Source organism: Marmota flaviventris, chromosome 2, assembly GCF_047511675.1.
Source record: "Marmota flaviventris isolate mMarFla1 chromosome 2, mMarFla1.hap1, whole genome shotgun sequence".
Classification (NCBI taxonomy): Eukaryota; Metazoa; Chordata; class Mammalia; order Rodentia; family Sciuridae; genus Marmota; species Marmota flaviventris.
The window spans coordinates 119,129,315-119,151,726 of NC_092499.1; the positions used below are offsets into that span (position 1 = coordinate 119,129,315).

A 22,412-nucleotide genomic window follows, 5' to 3' on the forward strand; every position below is an offset into this window, starting at 1 on the left:
GAAAACTTTAGGTAGCGGGTGCATGGGGAGCAGTGTCAAAATGTTAAACATTTTATATTTGTTTTAACATCTTTTTGAAACACTAAAACCAACCTATCAAAACCATGATTTCTGAGAGAGTTGCTCAAGCGCTAATGTGGGATTCTTTCAAGATCCACTTAGGACAGATACCAAATAATTGCAAGCTCAGAAGTGACACAAGGACAGCAACACTGTGACAATGGAAATGAATGACCTAAGTTTGGGAAATTCTGAGTTACCAGTGGAATTAGGATAAGGGCTACAGGAGAGAGAGAGAGAGAGAGAGAGAGAGAGAGAGAGAGAGAGAGAGAGAGAGAGAGAGAGAGAGAGAGAGAGAGAGAGAACTCGCACGAGAGCCCGAGTGCTAAGGTTAGGGCCCAGGTTAGATCAGGGCAAGGATGGGGTGGGTTAGGAACCTGGGTGAGGGGCTGAAGGGCTTATCTTGGGGCGCTAGGGTAGGATGTGGGTTTAGATCAGATTTTGGGTCACTGGTGACTAAGGTTAGGAATAGAGTTAGGAACAGAGAGTCTTCAGGTCTTTATGACTTTGGCAACTGAGAAATCCATGGAACCGTAGACACGTGGGCAGGAGCTCCTGCAGAGGACTGCTAAGGTGGCTCCCCAGTGCAGTCTGCTTCCTTCCCCAGAACTTGTTCTAAAAGCATTGGCAGGGCCTCTGCCTCAGCTCATGAACCCCAGTGGGGCCCAGGCAACCAATGGGATCAGAGGGACTGAGGAGTGGGCAAACCTGGCCCCTGGGACAACCAGGTGAATAAAGTTCACAGACAAGAGAAAAGTAACTAAGTGCCTGACTCTATTAAACCATTTAGCACAAATAATCTCATTCAATCCTCCCAGCAAACCTACAGCTGACATCTTCCTCATCCTGCTATGAACACAGGGACAGAAAGCTGAATATCTTGTTCAAGGTCAGTACATTTGCCTGTGGCATAACTGGGGTTTGCCCACAGGGAGCCTGTGTCTAGACCGGCACCATCTGTAGTACACACTAAAGAGGACCCAGCCTCGGGGTGGGGGAAGGTTTCCTGGTCTCCCCTTCCTATTCCCTCCTGGTCTGCCAATCACAGATGATTAGAAAGGTCTCCAAATGCTACCCACCCAGCATTCTGGTCAACTTATCCTAATTCTTGTTTTTTCTTTTAGGAAAGCGTTTCTCGGTCTCTCTTTTTTCCATTATTGCCCCCCTAAAGAGCGTTCTTAGATTTTTTTCCCCTAATTTCATTTTCTAACCAATGAAACTTTAATGCCAGAGATACACTGTAAATTCCTGAAGATTTTTGAGACACAAGATCATATCATCTGAAGGCTGGGGGTGTAGCTTAGCGGTAGAGCCCTTTCCCAGCATGTGTGAAGTCTGAGTTTAAAAAAACCAAAGGATCATGCATGAAAATGAGACCATTTTCTTTTTTGTGCACAACATACTTATGAAGCGTGATCCTTTGGAGGGTCAGAAACCATTGCAATACCTGAGGTTGTTAGCTACCCACCCAGGGTGAATTTTTGCCCCTTATAGAGTGATACTGTCCCCACTGAGGATGAGTATTGTCTGGGAAATCCCCATCTCTAGCTACAATGCAAGTAAGAGTGATCATGGGAGTGTTAACCCCTCCATGAGGGTGGGCATAGGATGAGGACATCTGGAGGGAGATGAAATAGAATGTAGGCCAGGGACTCGGAGGCAACATGCTTCTCAGGGCCTGGCCTGGGTCCTGGTCTAAGGTACAAGCCCAGGCCTGGGCCTGAGGGAAGGATGGAGACAGTACCACCAGTTGTTTTTGTCTCTGAATCCAAGTTCAACTCCATTGAACCTGAATTCAGCAGCTGTGAGTGGAGACTCTGGTGAAGAATCTCCACTGACTCCTCCCAAGCAAAAATAAATAAATAAGAAAAACAAAATACAACAACAATAGGAAGTTTGGAAGTCTCTATACACCCTTATAAAATATATTTGCTGTTAAATGAGGAGGAAATTCCTTCATTCTTGGCTCTAGGAACTTCCTTATACTCAGCCCAAAGGAATTCTCTAAAATAACCAGCCGCCTAGACTATGCTTAAGTCAGTTTATAAATATTATAAATATCCTAAACTTGATAGCCAAGCAGACTACAAAAGCTAGCTAGCTAACTAACCACAGAAATTTTCCGAAAAGTAAGCCAGTCAGACAAGTGTGATAGGAGACACCGTGGAATCCAGAGTGGCTTGTCTGATGGTCTTAATCTGCCTTCATCACGCAGATGGAGGGCAGAGGACTGACTTCCCCTACAGTTCTACAGCCAGAAAGCCAAAGCTATGGCTCACCCCAGGCTGTGGCTCACCTCAGGCTGGACTATTCTACAGTAAATCAAAAGAGGTAGGGAGGAGGGGTGAGGCCTGCCCCCTGGAGGTACTCTCTGAACGGTGCATGTTATAGTTAGAATTTAGGCTTTGGAGGGATGTGGGTTCAAATACAAGCTCTGCTGTGTGACCTTGGAGAAATTACCTGGCCTCTGGGATCTCATATGCAAATTGGGGGAGATAATACATAGTAAATTGTGAGGATTAAATGGGGGTAACATATATAAAGTACTTAAATTGACACAATAAAAACCACTAGAATCCAACACCATGCGAAAGGCCCTGTGCTGACTTCCAGAACATTCCAGAGAGCACTGCCTACTTCTTCCCCTCTCACCACTCTGCTCCTTTCTCCCTTCCCCATCCCTGCCTCTTCCCTTTTCTACCTTTCTCTTCCTTCCTTCTCTTACTCGCCTCTCTTCTGATTCTAGTCCCTTTAGGATCTAGGTGACCCTATCCCCAGTCACTTCTCCGGGTTCCTGTACCCCCACCTCCTCCAAGCCTCCTGCATTCTCTGCCCCAACTGGGTCACCTCTGGGTTGCAGGCTGGAAGGATTTATAGTAGCCCCCTCCTCCTCACCCCCACCTGGTTACCAGACAGCCATCTGTAGGAAGGTCACTTTCTCACGGCACTGGCAGACTTGCAGGTTGGCTAGAGGCGGCCCTGGGAGGAGCAAATAAATACATCAAGTCTCCAGCTGGGTCTGGAGATAAGAATGCAGGGAGATGAAGCCGAGGCATTCACAGCCCTTGCAGCCTGTTTCCACTGACTTGCCAGCAAAGACTATTTGGTACACTTCAAAGAGGACATCAAAGAGGACCAAGCCATCTGGGTGTGGTGGCACATGCTTCTAATCCCAGTGTCTCAGGGAGGATCACAAGTTCAAAGCCAGCCTTAGCAATTTAGCAAGATCCTATTATTTTGAGATCCTGTCTCAACAAAATGTTAAAAAAAAAAAAAAAAAAAAAAAAAAGGCTGGGTATGTGGCTCAGTGGTTAAGCACCCTGGGTTCAAACCCTGGAAAAAAAAAAAAAAAAGATTATGCCTAGAGGTTGTACCTGGGAGGCACTGAGATGAGGCACCCTCTTGAGTTTAGATTGGCCTAAGGAGTGAGAATGTGATCAACCTGAGCCCAAGATGAGGCAGGCAGGAGGGATGTTTAGCCCAGCAGCACAGGAGGGGAAACTGAGGCCCAGAAGGGAGAGAGATTTTTCCAGTATCTGACAGGAAGTCAATAAAAGACTGAGTTCAGCCTGTCAGCCCCTGTTCTCCTGCTCTGGAGCCCTGTACACTGAATTGTGCCTCCTTATATCCAATTATACCTTACTGGATTCCACCAGGGCATTTCTTTAATTGACTACTTTCACACAAAACATTGCTTCCGTTCTGCTTCTGAGGGACCATTTCCAAAACCAAAAGAAATTAGTTCATGGACAGCCAGAGACAAAAGACAGCTGAGAAGAAATTCAGTTTTATTCCATCCTTCCATGTTCCCTCCCTGGGCTATTTTGATGGGGACAGTAGATGAGAAGGCCTGGAACAGTCCACCAGGAACTTTGAGGCTGGGGGATGGAGAAGAAGGAGATTCCAGGACTTGCCTCAGGGAATCTTCTGGGTGCAGGAATCTCTGAGTATGCATTTCATGTGGCCTCTCTCCCATCCTTGGGTACACCAGACAAAGGAGCAGTGACCTTGGTCTTCCTTGCTCAGTCATTATCTCAGGTGTCTGAACTATTCAGTAATCAGATTTTTCTTTTTCTTTCTTTCTTTTTTTTTTTTTTTTTTTGTGTGTGTGTATGCTGGGGATTGAACCCAGGGGCTTGCACATGCAATGCAAGCACTCTGCCAAGTGAGCTATGTCTCCAGCCCCAGTGATCAGATTTTAATCTCTAGGAATAGTACCCTGCCACCTGAGTCCTCCTGAGTGAAGGGCCTTTGGGAAGTATTCAAAAGCAGAAGGACTCTCCCTGCCCGTTGAGCAGTACATAGCAATTTGTGGGGAGGGGTTAGCTCCTGGTGTCCAAATGTACAGACAACCTCAAGAGATGAAGCAGGCTGCAGTGTGATGGGAGGGAGAACAGACAATGTCAAGAGTATGAGGAGGGAGGAAGCAATGGTCCAGGATTCACAGAGGACATCTTCTTGAAGAAGACCTTTCCAATACAGTCCATCTCTTGAAATCCAACTCAACCAGCAAGCCACAACACCCCAGAACCAAGGTCTCAAGAAGGGCAACACTGGAAGGACCTCAGTGCGCACCTGGTTTATTCTCTAGCATGGCAAAAATGGAAACTAAGAAGGAGAGAGAATGAGAAGTGGCTCAAGATCACACTGCAGGCCTATAGTTAGAGGGAGTTTTCTAAGATCAAAGTAACATTCTTCCTCCTGTTTTCCACCTGGCAGTGCAGGGCCTCTCTTCTGTCGTAGGGCTGGTGCTGTGCTCGGGGTGTGAAGCCATGCGGGAACATCTCTGAGTTCATAAACATCCTGTTCATAAATCTTCAACTAACGACTGAAGCTTCTGCTGCTCCCAAAATAGCTTTCGATTCCAGCACAGGCATTCTAAGAACAGATTTTTATCCTTTCAAGAATTCTGTGAAAGCGAGGATCCTCTGGTTTATATGCCCATCAAAAAGAGTTCCCTGGACCTGGCCACTCATGCTGCCCTGAGTCCTGACCCTGGATACAGAGTGTGGACATAGACTGGCCTCATCTCCACATAAGAACCTAGATCTAATCTGTTTCATTATAATCACAGTCACTCTCATTTCATTTCCTCAAAATATCTTGTTAACTCTGAACATGCAACCCCCAATCCAGCTACTTAGAGGGAAACTTGCTTGTAGAAAATCTTGAGGGGGACTCCTTGCTATTCATTTCAGGACTAGCTGATTACTATAAGCCAGTCAGTTTAAACCCTTTGGCCAACAATTGGTTCAAAGAAGGGGTGTCCTAAGCCAATATGTGTCAACGGGACCCAAAGAGGGGCTATGATTTCAGAAAAGTGAATCCATCCCGTTGGCCTATTAACAGTAAGTATGCTACTCCTGCTGAAGTCAGGGCTCTCCAATGGCATCAATGACACACACCTTGGGTTAGAGTCTTGTTAAGCGTGAGAGAGAAGAGAAAGTGAATCTGGGACTGCTAATGTCATTAAGCCATGGAATCAAGGAATCCAGAAGCCTCCTGCTTTGTGAGATGGTCCACTTACTAGCTTCTACCCTTGGAAGTGGGAACTTTATTATTAGCAGATGGACACATCATGCACAATCCCCACCTCCCCAACACTGTGTCACCCCACTCTACCTCTTTACCATAATAAGACCTCCCCTGCAGGAGCTGGCTGCCTCAGGGCCTCTCCTCCTCCAAGGGAGCCAGTCCTGACCAGGCTGGGCTGCAACAGCTAAACATATTGCCCCTCACATGCAGGAATGTTGCCCCTTCCAGGCAGGAGTTCCCCAACATCAGTGAGACAAGCGCAGACTCACATAATTACATGAGCTGCCACTGGAAGAGCTGTCGTTAATTTTGATGGCAATAAATGGCCTTGCCAGCATGTTAAGCTAATTTCATGAAAGCACTGGGAGTAAGGTCATAGGCTGGATCCTGGATTATTAATAATGTCGAGCTTCATTTGAACCATTCAGGAAATTCCTCCCAGTTGCCTCCAGCAAACTGCCACAGGTTGCTACTTTCCCTTTGAAATCAACAGCCTTCCCATAGGCCAATGTGGATGTTTTTGTTTTTCCCTAGAAAATAATTAAAGTAACAGAGCCCAATAAATACTTAAACAGAATGTGGTTTTAATTAAAAACCTTCCACCAAGTCTGCAGCTGCAGGTTTCTCTCTCTAAGCAGGCATGCTGGTGACAGCCACAGGCATCAGTATCTGCATGTATAAATCTGACATTAGAAACCTTTACAAATAATAGCAATAATTTTGATTGCTGCCTATGCTGATAGCCTGTGTGTCCAGCAGGTGGTGGTGAACAGAGATGTCTAGGGCAGAGCCAAGGTCCTCTCCCTGTGGGGGGAGGCAGGACACAAGCATGTAGGCGTTGTGTGTGGCAGCACATCTCTTCATACCTGTATCTAATTCTGCATAGCAATTACAGTGGCTAATTCTATTCAGCTACTGTTGAAAAAAAATAGCCTCTTTTCTAAGCACTAAGTGCCACGTGCTAAGTGCTTTGCCTACCTTGCCTCATTTAATCCTCACAAGAACCCCCAAAACATAGATACTCTTATTTATGCTCTTTTTTCTTGAGGCACAGAGAGGTTAGGGAACTTGAACATGATTGCACTGCTGGTACACAATAGAATCTGATGCTAGAACCTGTCCTTCTAGCCACTACATAGAGTATATATGAAAAAATACTAAGGGGGAGTGGGGGCAGGAGGTGGTGTAGAAATGGCCCTTTTCCCTGAGCAGTAATCTTTCTGATGGAAATTAGGAAAGGAAATCAGCCTGGGGAGGAGGGCGGCTGGAGGAACACTTGTGTGTGAGTGTGTGTGTGTGTGTGTGTGTGTGTGTGTTTTCAGCTTTAGAAGGAGGCATTGAGTGAGTGTTGCGGAGCTTCTGGCTGGAGGGCAGCTGTGGGGAAGGTCTCCAGAGCAGGCTGCTGTGCTGAGGATGTTTGATGTCCATCTGGGCCCTGGCTTTCTTATTCTCAGCATTCCTTCCTGCATCCCCAGGCAAGCCCATTAAATCACCCAAGTGTCACATTAAAACGCAGGGCATATAAGATTTTGGACCCAGTTGCAGCCAAATCGTTTGCGCGTTACCTGTCTTAAACGTTTAATCAAACATCAATTGCTTCCGATTTGGCAGTTTTCTTTTTCCCTCTTCTAGCCAATAGATTTTCTTTGGTTAGCTTTCTTACATTTTATGGGCCCCTGAAAAAGTCATGAATCTTAGGGTTAGGACAGGAAGAAAAAGTGCTCCGCCACAAGGAGGACGGTGGGGAAGGTATACAGAAACTTTTCTTCGCTGCAGAATTGACCTCATTGTGACTCTGGGAGAATTCGGCGGGCGCCTATTGTGCCCTGGGTGCTGGAAATACTTTGGGGCGCAAAACAGTGCCTCTGTTAAGGAGGGTAGAAGAAGTTTCAGATTCCTGGGGCGTAGCCTGGGTGGGTATCCGGGCAAAGTCCGGTTGAGCGCTCCCCAGTGGAGCACTGCACAGCGGGCAGTGCCGGGCCTGTTGCCGGGTTCTAATCACAGCTCTGGTCGCATAGTCCACCAAATTCTCAGCCCACCATTGCCCCACCTGTGCCCTCCAGAAGGTGTCCAGGAGGGGGCGCGCGAGGACCAGTACTGGGTCCGTGGAGCACAGGCCCCTGGAGCAAGTCCCCGGATCCTGCGGATTTTAGCCCACCACCCTTCCACCCTTGCGAAGATCCCCTGCCCTCAAGGTTGAAATTGGAGGTCAATCCGCAGAAAGGGACTCGGAGCTCCAGATTTCCGCCCCGAAATCTGTCCGTGGTTAGGACCTCATTCTGGTAAAAAGCTCAAGCTCAGTCTTGACAGACACTGAATTTGGGGCCCTCCGCTTCCGCGACTTGGAACTTTGTATCCCTCATTTCCCCTGTCCCTGCTTCCATGCACCTGATTAGGTGCCTGTTTCTTTAACGATCAAAGACGTAGGCGGCGGCGGGGGTGGTATCTTCGCTCGGTTCCCTGGTCTTTCAGTAACTGTATAGTTATTAACATTATAAGCACTAGATCTGCTCCTGCGCGCAGAGCGGCGCAGGGCGAGATGCGCGTAGTCTTCTCGCTGAACTCGGAGGTTGAATCCGGAGTTGTGGCTCCCATCCCAGGCCCAAGTGGACTCTGCCAGGGGCGACTCGGGTTCCAGCCCTGCCGGGACAGGCGCTGGGCTCTCCAGATAAAAGGCAGGGGTAAGGGGTGTCTTTCGCTCAAAGCAGGATTCGGGAACAAAAGCTCTTGCAGGAGAGTTGGCCAAAGCTGCTGGGGCTGCGGGAATTAGCACCTGGGCCGAGGGTAGCCGCTGCGCCCGAAGTAATGCCTCCCCACAGAACGCCCCGGCTTCTGCCTCCCTGGCAAGAGAGCAAGGAAACGGGGGTCTTTCCCGGCTCGCAGACCCCGAGAGGTTTCCCGGACGCTGGCGGGGTGGGTCTCAGCGATCCAGGGATCTTTGGGTAGAGAGCTAAGGAGTTCCCACTCACTCCCTATATTTTTTTCTTCCTGTGTCTCGCTCCATCTAAGTTGTCTCTTGGCCTGCTTGCTTCGCCGAAAGCGAAAAGAACCAGAATAGAGGTGAAAGCTGGCGCGGGGGTGGGGCAGTCTACTAGCGAGAGGCCTCCACCCCAGAGCCTCCCTCTTGCCTCCACGCCTCCCTCCGTCCCAAAAAGTCCCCAGGACCCGCCATCTGGCACCAGATCCTTTTAGTCCCGCTGCTGGGCCCTATTCCCCTTGAATCCCTCTTCTCTGGGCAATACTCCCAGGACCGTTCCCCCAAGGTTTCCAAGACTCTGGCGACGCAACCTGGACGCCCTCCTTGCGCTGCAGACAAAGAAGTCTGCCAGACCTGTCGGCCACGCCACGTGCCACTCTCGGCCCAAACTGCAGGGGCTCATTCCTGCTTTAGGAACCCTCCTGGCTGTCCCACTGCAGGGTCCCCGGTGGGGACGGGTCATAGTGGTCTCACCCTCGGCCCTTCTCGAAGACGCCTTCCCTCGAAGGGCGCCCCAGCTCCCTCCTCCTGTGTCTCCTGTGGGGACCCCACGCCTGGACAGATGTCGTGGTGAAGTTCTGGGTTCCGAACATGACTTGATTGAGCAACTTGCGCTGGTTCCAGCTCGCTGGGCCGCCTCTAGCGACCACAGTAGTAGGAGAGAGGGAGGGGAATCGGAGTGTGCGTGCACCAGTCTGTTCATATTTAATTTACAAAGAAGCCTCATAACCCAGGCCGGGTGGTCTCTTTAGATGCAGCGCTCTTTGCCGGTCTCTCTCCCCCACCTCCTCCCCAGCTCATTAAAATGCTTAACACTCAAATCGGGGTATTGATCTCCGCAGAGGCCCCAAACATGCGCCATCGACCCATCAAGACAGACCGCTACCCTGGGTGAAGACTGGGGGGCCAAATGCGCCCCAAGAGCTCAGTGTCTACATGAAGGGCTGGGGGCGGGGGCTCCGCCGGTCTCCCAGGACCTGTACCCCTTTTCAGACCAGCAGCTCAGTCTCCTAGGCTGCTGTAGGCAACACGGGGTGGAAACGGATTTTAGCCAAATGCCTCGACATCCCTGCGCCTCCGCCTCCTTGTCGCTAAAAGAAATGTCGGGGTTTCGCCAGAGATAGGGAGAGTAGGGAACAGCAAGTCCGCGAGTCTGCTGAGGCCAGCTGTTGTGTGAGGGTGTGAGACGGCTTTGGGGCATAGCTTGTGGAGAGCGGGGGTTGACTGTATGTTTGCTTGAAAAGCTGTGAAGATACCGGGGGTGGGCGGACGTTCGGGTCTTATGTCCCCAGCCCCCAGTGCTCAAGAGGAGCAGACGTTTTGTAACCATCCCTGTTGCTGCCATCGTCGTTACAACGTCAGTGCCTCATTCGCCTGGATCTGGCAATACCTGAGAGCGAGGTACTTGGGTGCGCTCAAGCTAGCCTCCAGGGAGAGAGCGGGCAAATACCTGCGCGCCCCACCCCACCCCGCGGTGAGCACAAGCTGGCGTGCTGGGCGGTGGGCTACTAGCGCTGGCTTTACTACAAAAGACCAGACGTAAAGAGTTCCGGCTTAAGAGGCTGGATAGTGGCGGCAGAGGGTTGGGGAGGTGGGTGTCTCTTCCCCACGCTCCCAGCATCACTGCGCGTTCTCGACTGGCGGGGCAGACTGGCAGGGGGCGGGGGAGACCAGGGCTTGAATCTGCCCAGATCCAGGCAAAAATGGCAGGGAGGGTGAGGCGCTCTGCTAACACTATCAATTATGCATCGTGTTGAACGTGGCTTCGGGGAGGAGGCAGCTAACAGGGGGGTGCGGGAGAGAAGGGTCCGCGCCAGCCAGGCTGAGCGCAGCTCTGTCGGTCCCGCTGGAGGTCTTTCTGCGCCACTGCCTGCATTTGCAAAAGTGTTTAAAGGCAAAGACACGCCCCCACTACAATCGGGAGCGACTCCTTCCCCCAAATTCCTCAAAGATGGTTTGTCTCACGTGTTGCGGGGCGTAAAAACGGCTCGCATTCAATTATCAGCAAAGCTCACGGGCGCTGGCGGGACAGGCGCGCGAGGGTGAGTGCGCGTGAATGTGTGTGTGTGTGAAACAGGGAGAGGCGTGAGTGTCCAGGGTGAAGGTGTTCTTGTGAAAATGTGTGTGAACGTTGTGAGAGCCAACACGCGATTATTACATGATAATGGATAATTCTAACATGTGAAAGTCGATTGTGTGGAGTGAGTGTGTGTGTGTGTGTGTGTGTGTGTGTTAGTGAATATATTTTGCGGGCAGTGAGATAAGGGACAGGGACAATGTCAATGGCTCATAAATGTAGGGGAATAGGGGGAAGGGGGTACAGAGGGCTGGGAAGGGCCAAGCCTAGGGCGGTGGGTGTGTGGTGCCCTTTGTGACCGACGTATCTCTGCCTTGGGGAGGGTCTTTATGGCTTTAACAAAAGTAGAGCATGCAGGAGGTGGGAGAGGCTATGCGCGTTCCCGCCAAGCCGCGGGGCGCGCAAGTACTCTCTCCAACCTGCAGCTAGAGAGAAGAAGGGCAACGAAAGGAAAAACTGAAGTGGGACTTTAAGGCCAAGGGAATCCTCAAACTTACCTGTCCCTTTCTCCGTCCCTCCCTCGTTTTGCCCACAAGCCGCAGCAACAGATGCAGGAAGCTCTCCAGGGCTGTCACCCCAGCTCTGCCAAACCGAGACTGGAAGGCTGCATACCGGGAGTCATCGAGCAGCCGGTAAGTAGTAAGGACCACCCCACAACCTCAACCCAGGTGGGGGCAGGTCCAGTCTAGAGTACTGGACCCCAGCATCACCTTCTGGGAGGATAAGGAAGGGAGGGGTCCTCCCCTAGGAGCACTAAGATGCGGGATTCCGAAGGAAGACACAGTGTGGGAGGGGCTCCGACAAACCTGACAGGTGCCCCAAGGGAGGGGTGGCAGGGAGTCTATGTAAATGTGTTTGTGAGACTGGAGATGAGGTTTTATGGGGGTCCCTAGGGCATCTTGGGGCTATAGAGAGAAAGGCACAGAATTTTAAACCTTCTGCAGCTTTATTTGCCAGTAGAGACTACCTCCCAGACCTATGGGCCGGGGATCTCTCTACCCCTGGAAGCATCTGGAGTCTGTGGGGCCCAAGGGGGAAGCTTTGGCTGTCCCTACTACAAGTATCTGGCCAGACATGGGGGAGGGTTTCCTTTTCCAGACCGAAGGGTGACCAACCACCCTGGATGGGGATGGGGACGGAGATGCTATAGCCCAGGGGAGGAGGACATCTCCTAGGATGGAGAAGGTTATGCAGTGGTTAGGGACTCCCCAGATCCCATGCCTCAAGCCACTCTGCAGCAAGTTCTGGGGTATTGCCTGCTCAGGTTTCGGTCTCAGAGGAGGGCTTAGCGCACATGAAAGTATGGGCCTGTGTCCCTATGGGTCAGTTTGTATGAGGACTAGTGTCCTTGTGGCTGTCAGTTCTCACAACAAACAGGAAGACACTGCACAGTAGTGAAAATACTGTACAAATGATGGTTTCAGTTGACAGAACAATGAGGTCTCCAGGGTACATTGTGTAGGTGTCTGGGTGTCTATGTGTTTGTGTCTATGAAATGCATTGTGAACCTTCTGATAGAACATCAGGTCCTCTAGTTGGTGGCTGGATGGTGATGCCTGAATTTCTGTTTGTATGTTGTGTGCCTGTATGGGCGTGTGTGACATGCTATTCATGGGACAAAGGGTTCCAGAAAGGACTGGCAAAAATAGCCTTTCGGTGTATTCAGTTTACCGGGTTAAATGAAGACTTAGAAACACTCAGAGGGTCAATGCAGAGCTCACTGCAAATGGCAAGCAGCAGAGCCTTTGGAGGGCTAGCTCAAGAATGAGAGTAGGGAAGACAAGAGCATGGTCCACACCCTAGAAAAAGGAAGTCAGGGTCCGGAGGGGGAGCTCTTCTCGTGCCCAAGAGAAGTTCCTGGATGTAGAGGAGGTAATGGAGCAGTGGAGTCTAGGCTAGACAGGTTTGCAGAGACAGAGCTTGTAAGGGGAAAGAACCTGAATTCAATAAGTGACCTTCTCATTTTTCGCCTGGCTTCTATTTGCAGGAACCATGATGGCGCCCCTTCGAGCCCTTTGGTTGGCCTGGGCACTCGTAGGAGTGGCTGGAGCGTGCCCAGAGCCGTGCGCCTGTGTAGACAAGTACGCTCATCAGTTTGCTGACTGTGCCTACAAAGAGCTGCGCGAGGTTCCTGAAGGACTGCCAGCCAATGTGACCACGCTTAGTCTCTCGGCCAACAAGATCACTGTGCTAAGGCGCGGGGCCTTCGCCAACGTCACGCAAGTCACATCGCTGTGGTTGGCGCACAATGAGGTGCGCACTGTGGAGCAGGGTGCACTGGCTGTGCTGAGCCAGCTCAAGAACCTCGACCTGAGCCACAACCTCATATCCAGCTTCCCTTGGAGCGACCTGCGTAACCTGAGCGCACTGCAACTGCTCAAAATGAACCACAATCGCTTGGGTTCTCTACCCCGGGAAGCCCTCGGCGCACTGCCGGACCTGCGGTCTCTGCGCATAAACAACAACCGGCTGCGTACTCTGGAACCTGGCACCTTCGACGCACTAAGCGCTCTGTCACACCTGCAACTGTATCACAATCCCTTTCACTGTGGCTGCGGCCTCGTGTGGCTGCAAGCCTGGGCCGCGAGCACTCGTGTCTCCTTGCCCGAGCCTGACTCCATTGCTTGTGCCTCGCCTCCGGCTCTGCAGGGGGTGCCGGTGCACCGCCTGCCCGCCCTGCCTTGCGCACCACCTAGCGTGCGTCTTAGTGCAGAGCCACAGTCTGAGGAGCCTGGCACCCCGCTGCGCCCTGGCATAGTGTTCCTGTTGCACTGCATAGCTGAAGGCCACCCCACGCCCCGCCTGCAATGGCAACTTCAGATCCCAGGTGGCACAGTTGTCTTAGAGCCGCCCGTTCTGAGCAGGGAGGACGACGGGGACTTGGCAGAGGAAGGGCAAGGGGAAGGAGATGTGGACACGCCGACGCAGACCGAGGCTCCAACCTCAGTACCGGCACCCGCATGGCCAGCGCCCCCAGCCACCCCGCGCTTCCTGGCCCTAGCAAACGGCTCCCTGTTGGTGCCTGTCTTGAGTACCAAGGAGGCAGGCGTCTACACATGCCGTGCACACAATGAGCTGGGTGTCAACTCGACATCAGTACGTGTGGCAGTAGCTGCAGCAGGGCCCCCTAAGCACGCTCCTGGCGTGGGGGGAGAATCTGATGGGCAAGGCCCGACCTCCGAGCGCAAGTCCACAAACAAAGGCCGGGGAAACAGCGTCCTGCCCTCCAAGCCTGAGGGCAAAACCAAAGGCCAAGGCCTGGCTCGGGTCAGCGTCCCGGGTGAGACAGAGGCACAGCTGGAGGAGGAGATTGGTGTAGGAGAGGAAGCGGAAGACCAGATTCCTGTGGACCCGGCCGAGGAGCAGCACTGCGGCCACGGGGACCCCTCTCGGTACGTGTCTAACCACGCGTTCAATCAAAGCTCAGAACTCAAACCGCACGTCTTCGAGCTGGGCGTCATCGCACTGGATGTGTCGGAGCGTGAGGCGCGGGTGCAGCTGACGCCTCTGGCAGCGCGCTGGGGTCCTGGGCCCGGCGGGGCTGCGGGAGCCTGGCGGCCTGGGCGGAGGCCTCTGCGCCTGCTCTATCTGTGTCCAGCTGGGGGCGGCGCGGCAGTGCAGTGGTCCCGCGTGGAGGAAGGCGTTAATGCTTACTGGTTCCGCGGCCTGAGGCCTGGCACCAACTACTCAGTGTGCCTGGCACTGGCAGGGGAGGCCTGCCATGTGCAAGTGGTGTTCGCCACCAAAAAGGAGCTGCCCTCGCTGCTAGTCATCGTGGCGGTGAGTGTATTTCTCCTGGTGCTGGCCACCGTGCCCCTGCTGGGCGCCGCCTGCTGCCATCTGCTGGCCAAACACCCCGGCAAGCCCTACCGTCTAATCTTGAGGCCACAGGTCCCTGACCCTATGGAGAAGCGCATAGCTGCGGACTTCGACCCGCGGGCCTCCTACCTTGAGTCCGAGAAAAGCTACCCAGCAGGCGGCGAGGCGGGTGGTGAGGAGCCTGAGGAGGCGCCGGGGGAGAGCCTTGATGAAGACGCGGAGCAGGGAGACCCAAGTGGGGACCTGCAGAGGGAGGAGAGCCTGGCGGCATGCTCACTGGTGGAGTCCCAGTCCAAGGCCAACCAAGAGGAGTTCGAGGCGGGCTCTGAGTACAGTGATCGGCTGCCGCTGGGTGCGGAGGCAGTCAACATCGCCCAGGAGATTAACGGCAACTACAGGCAGACGGCGGGCTGAGCCCCCTGCCCGCCTGGACCGCCCATTCCCACCCCCGCTTTGGGTGCCCGGGAGCGGAAACCTAGGGCTGGCAGATTATATCATTTATCCCCTCGGTTCCACTGCCTTCGAACTTCACTTACTCCGCCCCCTTGTCCCTCCCAACGTTGATTACTAGGGACTCTAGTAAGAAGTGGGGCGAATTCACTAGCCCCTGGTCACTTATAACCGTATTTATCCCGGGAGGCTCTGTCCACTCCCCCAAATACAATAATCCTCTTATTTCCCCATATAGACACAACCCGCCAACGGCGAGGCAAATCCATACTCCTTCACTCCTATCGTGATTATCTGCGAATTCCGCCCCGCAGCCTGTCCCATCCGTGGGCCCTGAAGCCGGAGAAAATCCGCGAAGACACTGGAAACATCTGGTGGTATAGCCGTTTCTGGCCCCAGACCTCTAGTAAATGACCCCATAGTGGAGCGTTGTGGGTCTCACCTCGACCCCTACACCGCCTTTTCAGGGCTGCCCATCCCAGAAGCCGGATAGTTTCAGTCTCAACGCCCGACAGGGAATCAGATCCTTCTGTCTCCCCACCTCTCCACCTCGACCCTACTTCGGTCCAGCTGGAGATGAGCCGGGTGCCTGGGGCGCCTTTCGGCTCCCTGTTCTGGTTTTCACATTTTCGTTGCTTTCAAAGACAGCGACATTCTGGGTCTGGTGCTAACACCCCCTTCCAATCTCTGGGAAAACTGGGTGTACATGTGTCAGGGGGTGTGGGAGGGAATCGTTTTCTCCCGCCTGTCTTCTAACTTAAAGCGCCGCAGGACCGAGCGCCCCTTTTCCGTAAAGGGGTCGGCTTGGTTCGGGGCCAATTTCGTTGTCCAAGTGTTGCGGTTTCCGGAAAACGGTATGCACTACAGCTTCTTCCGTGGCTCCACGGGGCCCAGACTCCAGCCGGAAAGCGCCAGGGGCGTAGGAAGCCGACTGTGGCTCCCTGGGGCCGAGTTTCTCCGGAGGGCTGGCGCACAAAGCCTGCGCGTGACTGCAGCGGGATCCCGACCGGGAATAGCACTCCCCGGTCTTCGGGTCCCCTCGCCCCGCCCCGCCCCGCCCCTCCTTCCGCGAGAATAGTGTTTGCCAGGCGTGTAGTCCTCGTCCAGCGTGGTCTGTAGGAGAAATCTGTGTTCTGTAAAGTGTGACGGTGTAGAGTAGCGGGGCGGGCGGGCAGGCAGGTGGGTGGGAAGGGAGGGAGGGAGGGAGAGGGTGGGCGTGGCGCGGGGACTCGGGCAGGGGTAGGTTTTCGTTCTTAAAGGAAAGCGTCGGGGTGGGGTTTCAGGCCTAGGGACCAGCCCTCTCCGCGAAGCGCAGCACAAGCGTGGCCCCGGGCGGAGTAGCCCCCGGAAGCCCGCATCCTTTTCTAAACTCGTCTGTATGTAAACAGTCAATAAAACAATCGATTTGAACTGGGCTTGGTGACTTTTTGTGGGGGGTTGAGAAGAGGGTGACCGAGTAGGCCTGCGGCACGGCATGATGGAGAAAATCGCGGAAGGAAGGAGCCCCTAGGAGCCTCTCATCGAGATCTTTTGTGCGATTTCTGTTTGTGATTTTGCCATGTGTTTGCATCTGGCCCTGCTCTTGATGCCTCCAACTCTTTGGGTGGAGGGGTGAAACCACTTGGAATGGGAAGAGGCTAGAACACAGGAATTTCCTCCAGTAGTGTGTACATGTGCACTTGCACTTGAGTGTATAACATCTTTTGGTTGAGACTATGGTGTGATGGTGCGCGCACGTGTGTGTGTGTGTGTGTGTGTGTGTGTGTGTTGCCTACTTTCTAAACACCAGCCTCTGAGTTCTAGAAGCGGGGTGGGGGGGGTACTTATGGGAACAAGACTGCTGTGGCTTGAACAAGAGAAACAACACAAATATCAGAGCAGGCAAATGATGTCAACCAGCAAAGGGGAAACCTGGCAGGCTGATTCCACAGAACAAGCAGGCACCTTAACCAGCTTGTTAAGGTTAAGTACTGTCCCCAAGTGTATTGTGGTTGCAGGTGGGGAGTGAATGGTGCATGGATGGGAAGCATGTATGGAATCAGGCTTGAGATGGCAAGTAGAAGAGGTGGAAGATCAAGGGTGGATGCTGTGCTCCTCACCAGCCTAAAAGGCGGGGGGTGGGCTGCCTGTATGTTTCTGCTGAATCCCCTCAAGGGGTAGGAAGTGGCCAGGAAGGGAAGTGAAAAAAGAAAAGAACAGATATGAGGGGAACAAGTAGATTCCATCCTTTTCCTCTCTATTCCTGCTTCAGATCTCTTCACCCATGCCCTCTTTGTGAGTTTCTTGTCTTCCTAATTGGGCTAGTGAGACACTAAATGGACCCAGGTCAGACATCCAGCATCCTGTCGTGGCCTCAGGCCTGTCTTCCCGTTGAGGTGATAACTCAGGGTCTGGGCCCAGGTTCCCTTCCTAGACCAGCAAAACTGTTTCAGAGGGAAAAATTCCTTCTAAGGGCCACAGGCTCAGCCACGTGGTCTGCCCCAGGTCCTAGACCACATCCTGCCACTGCAGCCCAACCATTGGAATATTTTCTTTTAGAAAGAGGACTGCTTTGTTCCACCTGCCAGTCAATTCCTAGGGCTGGTGGAGGGATCCACCCATAAGATTGCTGCTAGGTACAGGCCTGGCTGGGCCAGAGGGTGCTCAGGGGTTTGAGTCCAACCAAATCCTCTAGCCATAGGTCTCCAGTGAGGAGAAGGGCTCCTTCCTGTCTCTCCCAGTCTTCAGGATTTGGGCCCTCCAGAGCCCTCCAAGGATCCTGGATGCCCACTAGGGAAGGCACAGAGGAGCTGAGAGTCCAGCCTCTTCTCTGCCTAGGACCAAGCTTCTTAAGAGATGAACAAGCCCTACTCAGCTAGACCTTGTGCTCCCTGGGAGAGGGCAGGCCCAAAGACTCTGCTAATGGGACAGGAATGGGTAGTGTTGGAGTCCAAGGACCAGGATGCAATGCCAACCCTCTCAGGAACTCTCCAGTTTCTGACCAAATGTCTGCACAGAATGGTCCCTAGACTCTGGCTTTCCTTCATATTTCCTTTTAAATTTTATTTTTTCTTTTTCCTTCCCATCTTTTTCCTCTGTTCTCTTTTCAGTTGTTCCAATTCAACTACCTTGAGATTTAATTCTTTTTTACAGTCTCCATGTCAGGTGGTTGTGCAACCTTGGCTTGTACTTAGTCAGAGGTGGGGGAACTCACTTTTTATCTCTCCCCTCAAGGTACACTTGTTGAGCAGTTTCAAATGTGTCTCTCCCTGCTGCCACCCCTCAGGCCTGGCTGCCACTGGCATGGGCTGTGAGAACCTGCAGAGGTTTGGAGATGTAATCCCTACCTCCACCCCTAACTCCAGGGCTCCACAGTTTTTCTTTCAATGCACCTTCTTTGAGTGTCAATACTGTATGCTTCAGGTGCTGTCCTAGCTTAGTGTCCCACAATGTCTTTAGTCAGAAAAGGTATTTGGATGCCACATGGGAATGGAATCTAATGGGTAGAGGAGAGTGTGTGTGTGTGTGTGTGTGTGTGTGTGTGTCTCTTAATGTGTTTTGGGGAACCTGGAAAATGGCCAGCAAATGCAATATGACAGCAGTAGCTTTGGAATTCAGAAAAGTTCATTAGGGTCAGTATTTCTTTGAGCTACAGACACCACATGCCCTGGATGTGGACTTGAATCTGATCAGAAACCTGTCTGCACAAATGATTTGAAAGGAGAGCTCCCCCCTCTTCTGCATGCTTCGTAAAGATCAGCTGGAATGAGAACCATCTAGATCATCAGAGAAAGTCCATTAATATAAAGGAACAAAGGCTAGCTGGGCTTCTCTGAGAAAAAGCAGCTGATGTGGATCCTCTATTCCAGATCTTGTCTGGAATGCAGCCCTCCCCGGCACCTGACAGTCCAGTAACATCTACAGCTAATGCTAACATCTCCAAAGATCAGGCATGGCAACAAATGTTTAGATTGTTGCTCCCTGATGGTGATGTGAATCTCAATTTTCTTCCCTGGCTTTCAGGGTAATGCAGGGATCTTGCTTGCTAAGACTGCCCCTTTCTGGATTTTTTAAGCCTAGAACTCAACCTGCTATCTATATAAAAGAGGTGTCACCTGCAGAGAAAGGATCATGACTGCATGAGCACTGAGTGAGGGAAACTGTTCTTTCAGTGCACCTGATGGAAAACCATCTCCAGGTACCGCGACATTAAAAAGCTCTATGTTGAAGCCATAAATTGCCAAGTTTGACCTAACAAATACTTTTATCCTGAATATCTGCAACATACAGGTATTGATGAGAAATTCTGCTAGAAAACCGGGGCTAAAACAAGCAGAGCCATTTCAGTTGTAATGTGTCAACCAATTGATTGCTTTTGAAACACACCCACCTATACCTGTGTGTTCAATGACAAATTTTTCCTTAGGGCTCAACAGGAAATAGCATTATATTGAAAATGAAAAATCTGCTGTAGCTGGCTTATAGAAGAGATTGAATTACAAAATATCTTACAATGTTAGTGTTGCCTTTAAAATATAACCAATGCAGGGCTGGGAATGTAGCTCAGTGGCGGAATGCTTGCCTAGCATGCACAAGGCCCTGGATTCAATCCCCAGTATCAGGAAACGGGTGGTGGTGGAGAGGGGTAGCTAAATATGATCACTGTTCCTGAGGAGATTTGATTTGGATTTTTTTAAAAATAATTTTTCTACCCCAGGCTGGGTAGAAAAAACAAATTGTTGGGTTAAATTATTTGTCAAGACTTTGTATCATCCCTTGGTTAAATAAGTTATTTGAAGATGATTGGATTTCTGAAATTGTGCTAATTGTGTATGCTTTGTTTGGACATGCAGATGTAAGTTTAATAATGAAATTTAAGTCCACATGGAACAAGAAGAATAAGTGTTTATATTTTTATCAACTGCCTACTGCTTAAGTATACCCCCTTGTGTATTAGGAGTTAATTTGGTTTTGGCATATTAGATGCGTTTTCTCTTAGCAACACTCTAGCTAACTGGTCCTTAAATTGAGTCTAAAAGCCATTCAAGGCATCCAACCATTTGAGAGAAAAACTGCCATGATCACAGACATTAGAGAAGAACTTCATAAGAATTGATCAGTGTTGAAATGGGGAAAGAACTGGAATGGGGAATTAACTATCAAATGCTTTTTAATACAAGTGGCTTATTAAACATCTAAACTAACTAAGTATTCTCAAGGTCATCACCTAATATTAATACAAATAACACCAATGTAACCAACATTTATTAACTCTTACCATATTCCAGGCATGTATTAGGGACTTTATAAGCATCATTTTATTAATTCTTATGACAATCCTGTGAAGTGATAATATTACTTTTGCAATTTACAAGCAAATAAATAAAAGAGCAGAGAGGGTTAGTAACTCGCTGAAGGCCCCACAGCTTTGTGATTTGAAGGGTTGATATTTGTCTGGTTCTCTGAATCTAGTGCCAGAACTCTTAGCCATCATTACAACCCTCCTCTTGATACCTTTATAAATCAGATCCTGTGAAGGATATTTTATATATTATTAAATTCCTGCTAACTATGGAGCTTGTCTAGAAAAGGGGTTTCTCTTGCTGTCTCTTGTTTCTCAAAATAGCACCCCCCATTATAAAAGTAACATGTGCTTAAACAATTAAAAATTTAGTCCTTCAAATCACACCAGCCACATTTCAAGTGCTCAATATCCACCTGGGACCAGTGGCTCTGTGTACTAAACAGCAGGGATACAGAACATTCCATCATCAGAGAAAGTTCTTTTGGTGGTGCTGTTACAGAAAATGGAAAAGTACGGAAATTTATGGTAAAAGTAGTTTATTATTTATAATTCCCCTGTCCAACGAAAAATGTGGTTAACAATTTATGTTTTTTCAGTCTCTTTCTAAAATAATTTTATTACATTACATGAGTAGCATATGAATGCATTCTTATCATAAAATAATAAACTGATAAACTGAGCTGTGTGTGGTGCTATACACCTGCAGTCCCAGCCCCTCAGGAATTTGAAGCAGGAGAATCTCAAGTTCAAGGTCTGCCTTAGGGAGACCCTGTCTAAAAGAAAGAAAGAAAGGAAGGAAGGAGGGAGGGAGGGAGGGAAGGAAGGAAGGAAGGAAGGAAGGAAGGGAGGGAAAAGAAAAGAAAAGAAAGGGAAATAAAAAAGGATTTTAGATTGTAGACGTGGCTTAGTGGTAGCAATTTCCAGTACCACAAATAAACAAATAAATAAAAATTTGATAAATGAAACTTCCCTTGACCACCTCCTGCAATTTCAGAGCTCTGCCTGATAGTAACCACTCTTACTAAAGAAGTAGACATCTTTTCAGACCATTTTTGGCATCACTTCTACACATGCATATATCCATATGGAAATATGCAGTGGTGTAATTAATGCCATTCCAACTCAAGGAGCTTCCACCTGATTCAGTTTAGTCTCCCCAAGTGCCATCTACACCACACCAGAAGTCTAGGGCTCTCCTCCCCTTCATCTTGAATTACTGTGGTCCTGGGATATTGTGAGAGGGGATATCACCTAGAGCAGGTCAGATGGGGACCAAACACAGAACTGACAGGTGCTATTCCTGTGGGGTGTTCCTAGAACAAGGTGCTGATGGTCATAAGTCAAGAGGAGTCCTTACTCCACGCTGACGCTGTGAGGAGCTAATCTGTGGCCCAGGGCCAGCCTGAAGGTGGTGCTAGCTAGGGTGGAATGTGTGAGGTCTGCAGGCTCAACTGGCTCCCAGTGGGTCTGCTCAAAGAGGTCCTTTGCTGTTTTCATGTGCTCCACACTGGAGCATGGAACTCTCCTAAGGCTGCCCTGGATCCTCTTGCACTCATTTAATAGTTTTCTTTCTGGTTGGCATTGCAGGGACGTAAAGCACAGACAGTCTAACCCAGACCAATATATCTCTCCATGTTTACCTCTTGAGTTCAGTTCTTAATTCATGAATTTTTAAACTTTCTTTATCTTAATATATACATTTATAGTTATTAATGTTCCCTTAAATCCCACTTTAACAGGTTCCCCCAAGTTTTGATAGGTGATGGTTTGCGTTGTCATTCTGCAAGATTTGTTCTTTGGCTCATGAATAATTTAAACACATGCTTTTAAACTGTCAGTTTTATGTGAGTTTTTTTTCCTTGCCATTTTTGTTATGTGTTTGATACTAATCTCATTGCTTTGTTGTTAGAGAATGTTGTATGATGTTGATTATTTGGTGATTATTAGAACTTGGTTGGAAGAACAGCACGTAGTCTATTTTTATAAATGTTCATATGAGTTTGAAAAGAATGTTTGTTTTTGAATTATTGGGTTCATGATTTTTACAAGTTCATTAGATCTGGTTTACTAATATTGTTGATTCCATAGTCTATTTTCTTACTAATTTTTGGTCTGCTTGCCCTATTAATTTCTGAGAAAAGGTTTCAGAATCTCCTATGATTGTGGATTTGTCCATTTTCCTTGTAATTTCACACTGTTTATTTTTTTTT

At 50.1% G+C, this 22,412-nt stretch overlaps 1 protein-coding gene across 1 annotated transcript; it reads left to right on the plus strand.

Moving 5' to 3' along the window:
• Nucleotides 1-206: 206 nt before the first annotated feature.
• Nucleotides 207-16,063, plus strand: Islr2 (immunoglobulin superfamily containing leucine rich repeat 2). The gene is made up of 3 exons (XM_071608458.1): nucleotides 207-2,391; nucleotides 11,186-11,281; nucleotides 12,637-16,063. The coding sequence occupies exon 3, from the start codon at nucleotides 12,642-12,644 to the stop codon at nucleotides 14,880-14,882; it is 2,241 nt and encodes a 746-aa protein (XP_071464559.1). The 5' UTR covers nucleotides 207-2,391; nucleotides 11,186-11,281; nucleotides 12,637-12,641; the 3' UTR covers nucleotides 14,883-16,063.
• Nucleotides 16,064-22,412: the final 6,349 nt, after the last annotated feature.

Bases quoted from the DNA above. Each gene is read 5' to 3' on its own strand.
- Islr2 (XM_071608458.1), top strand. From the start codon at position 12,642: ATGATGGCGCCCCTTCGAGCCCTTTGGTTGGCCTGGGCACTCGTAGGA.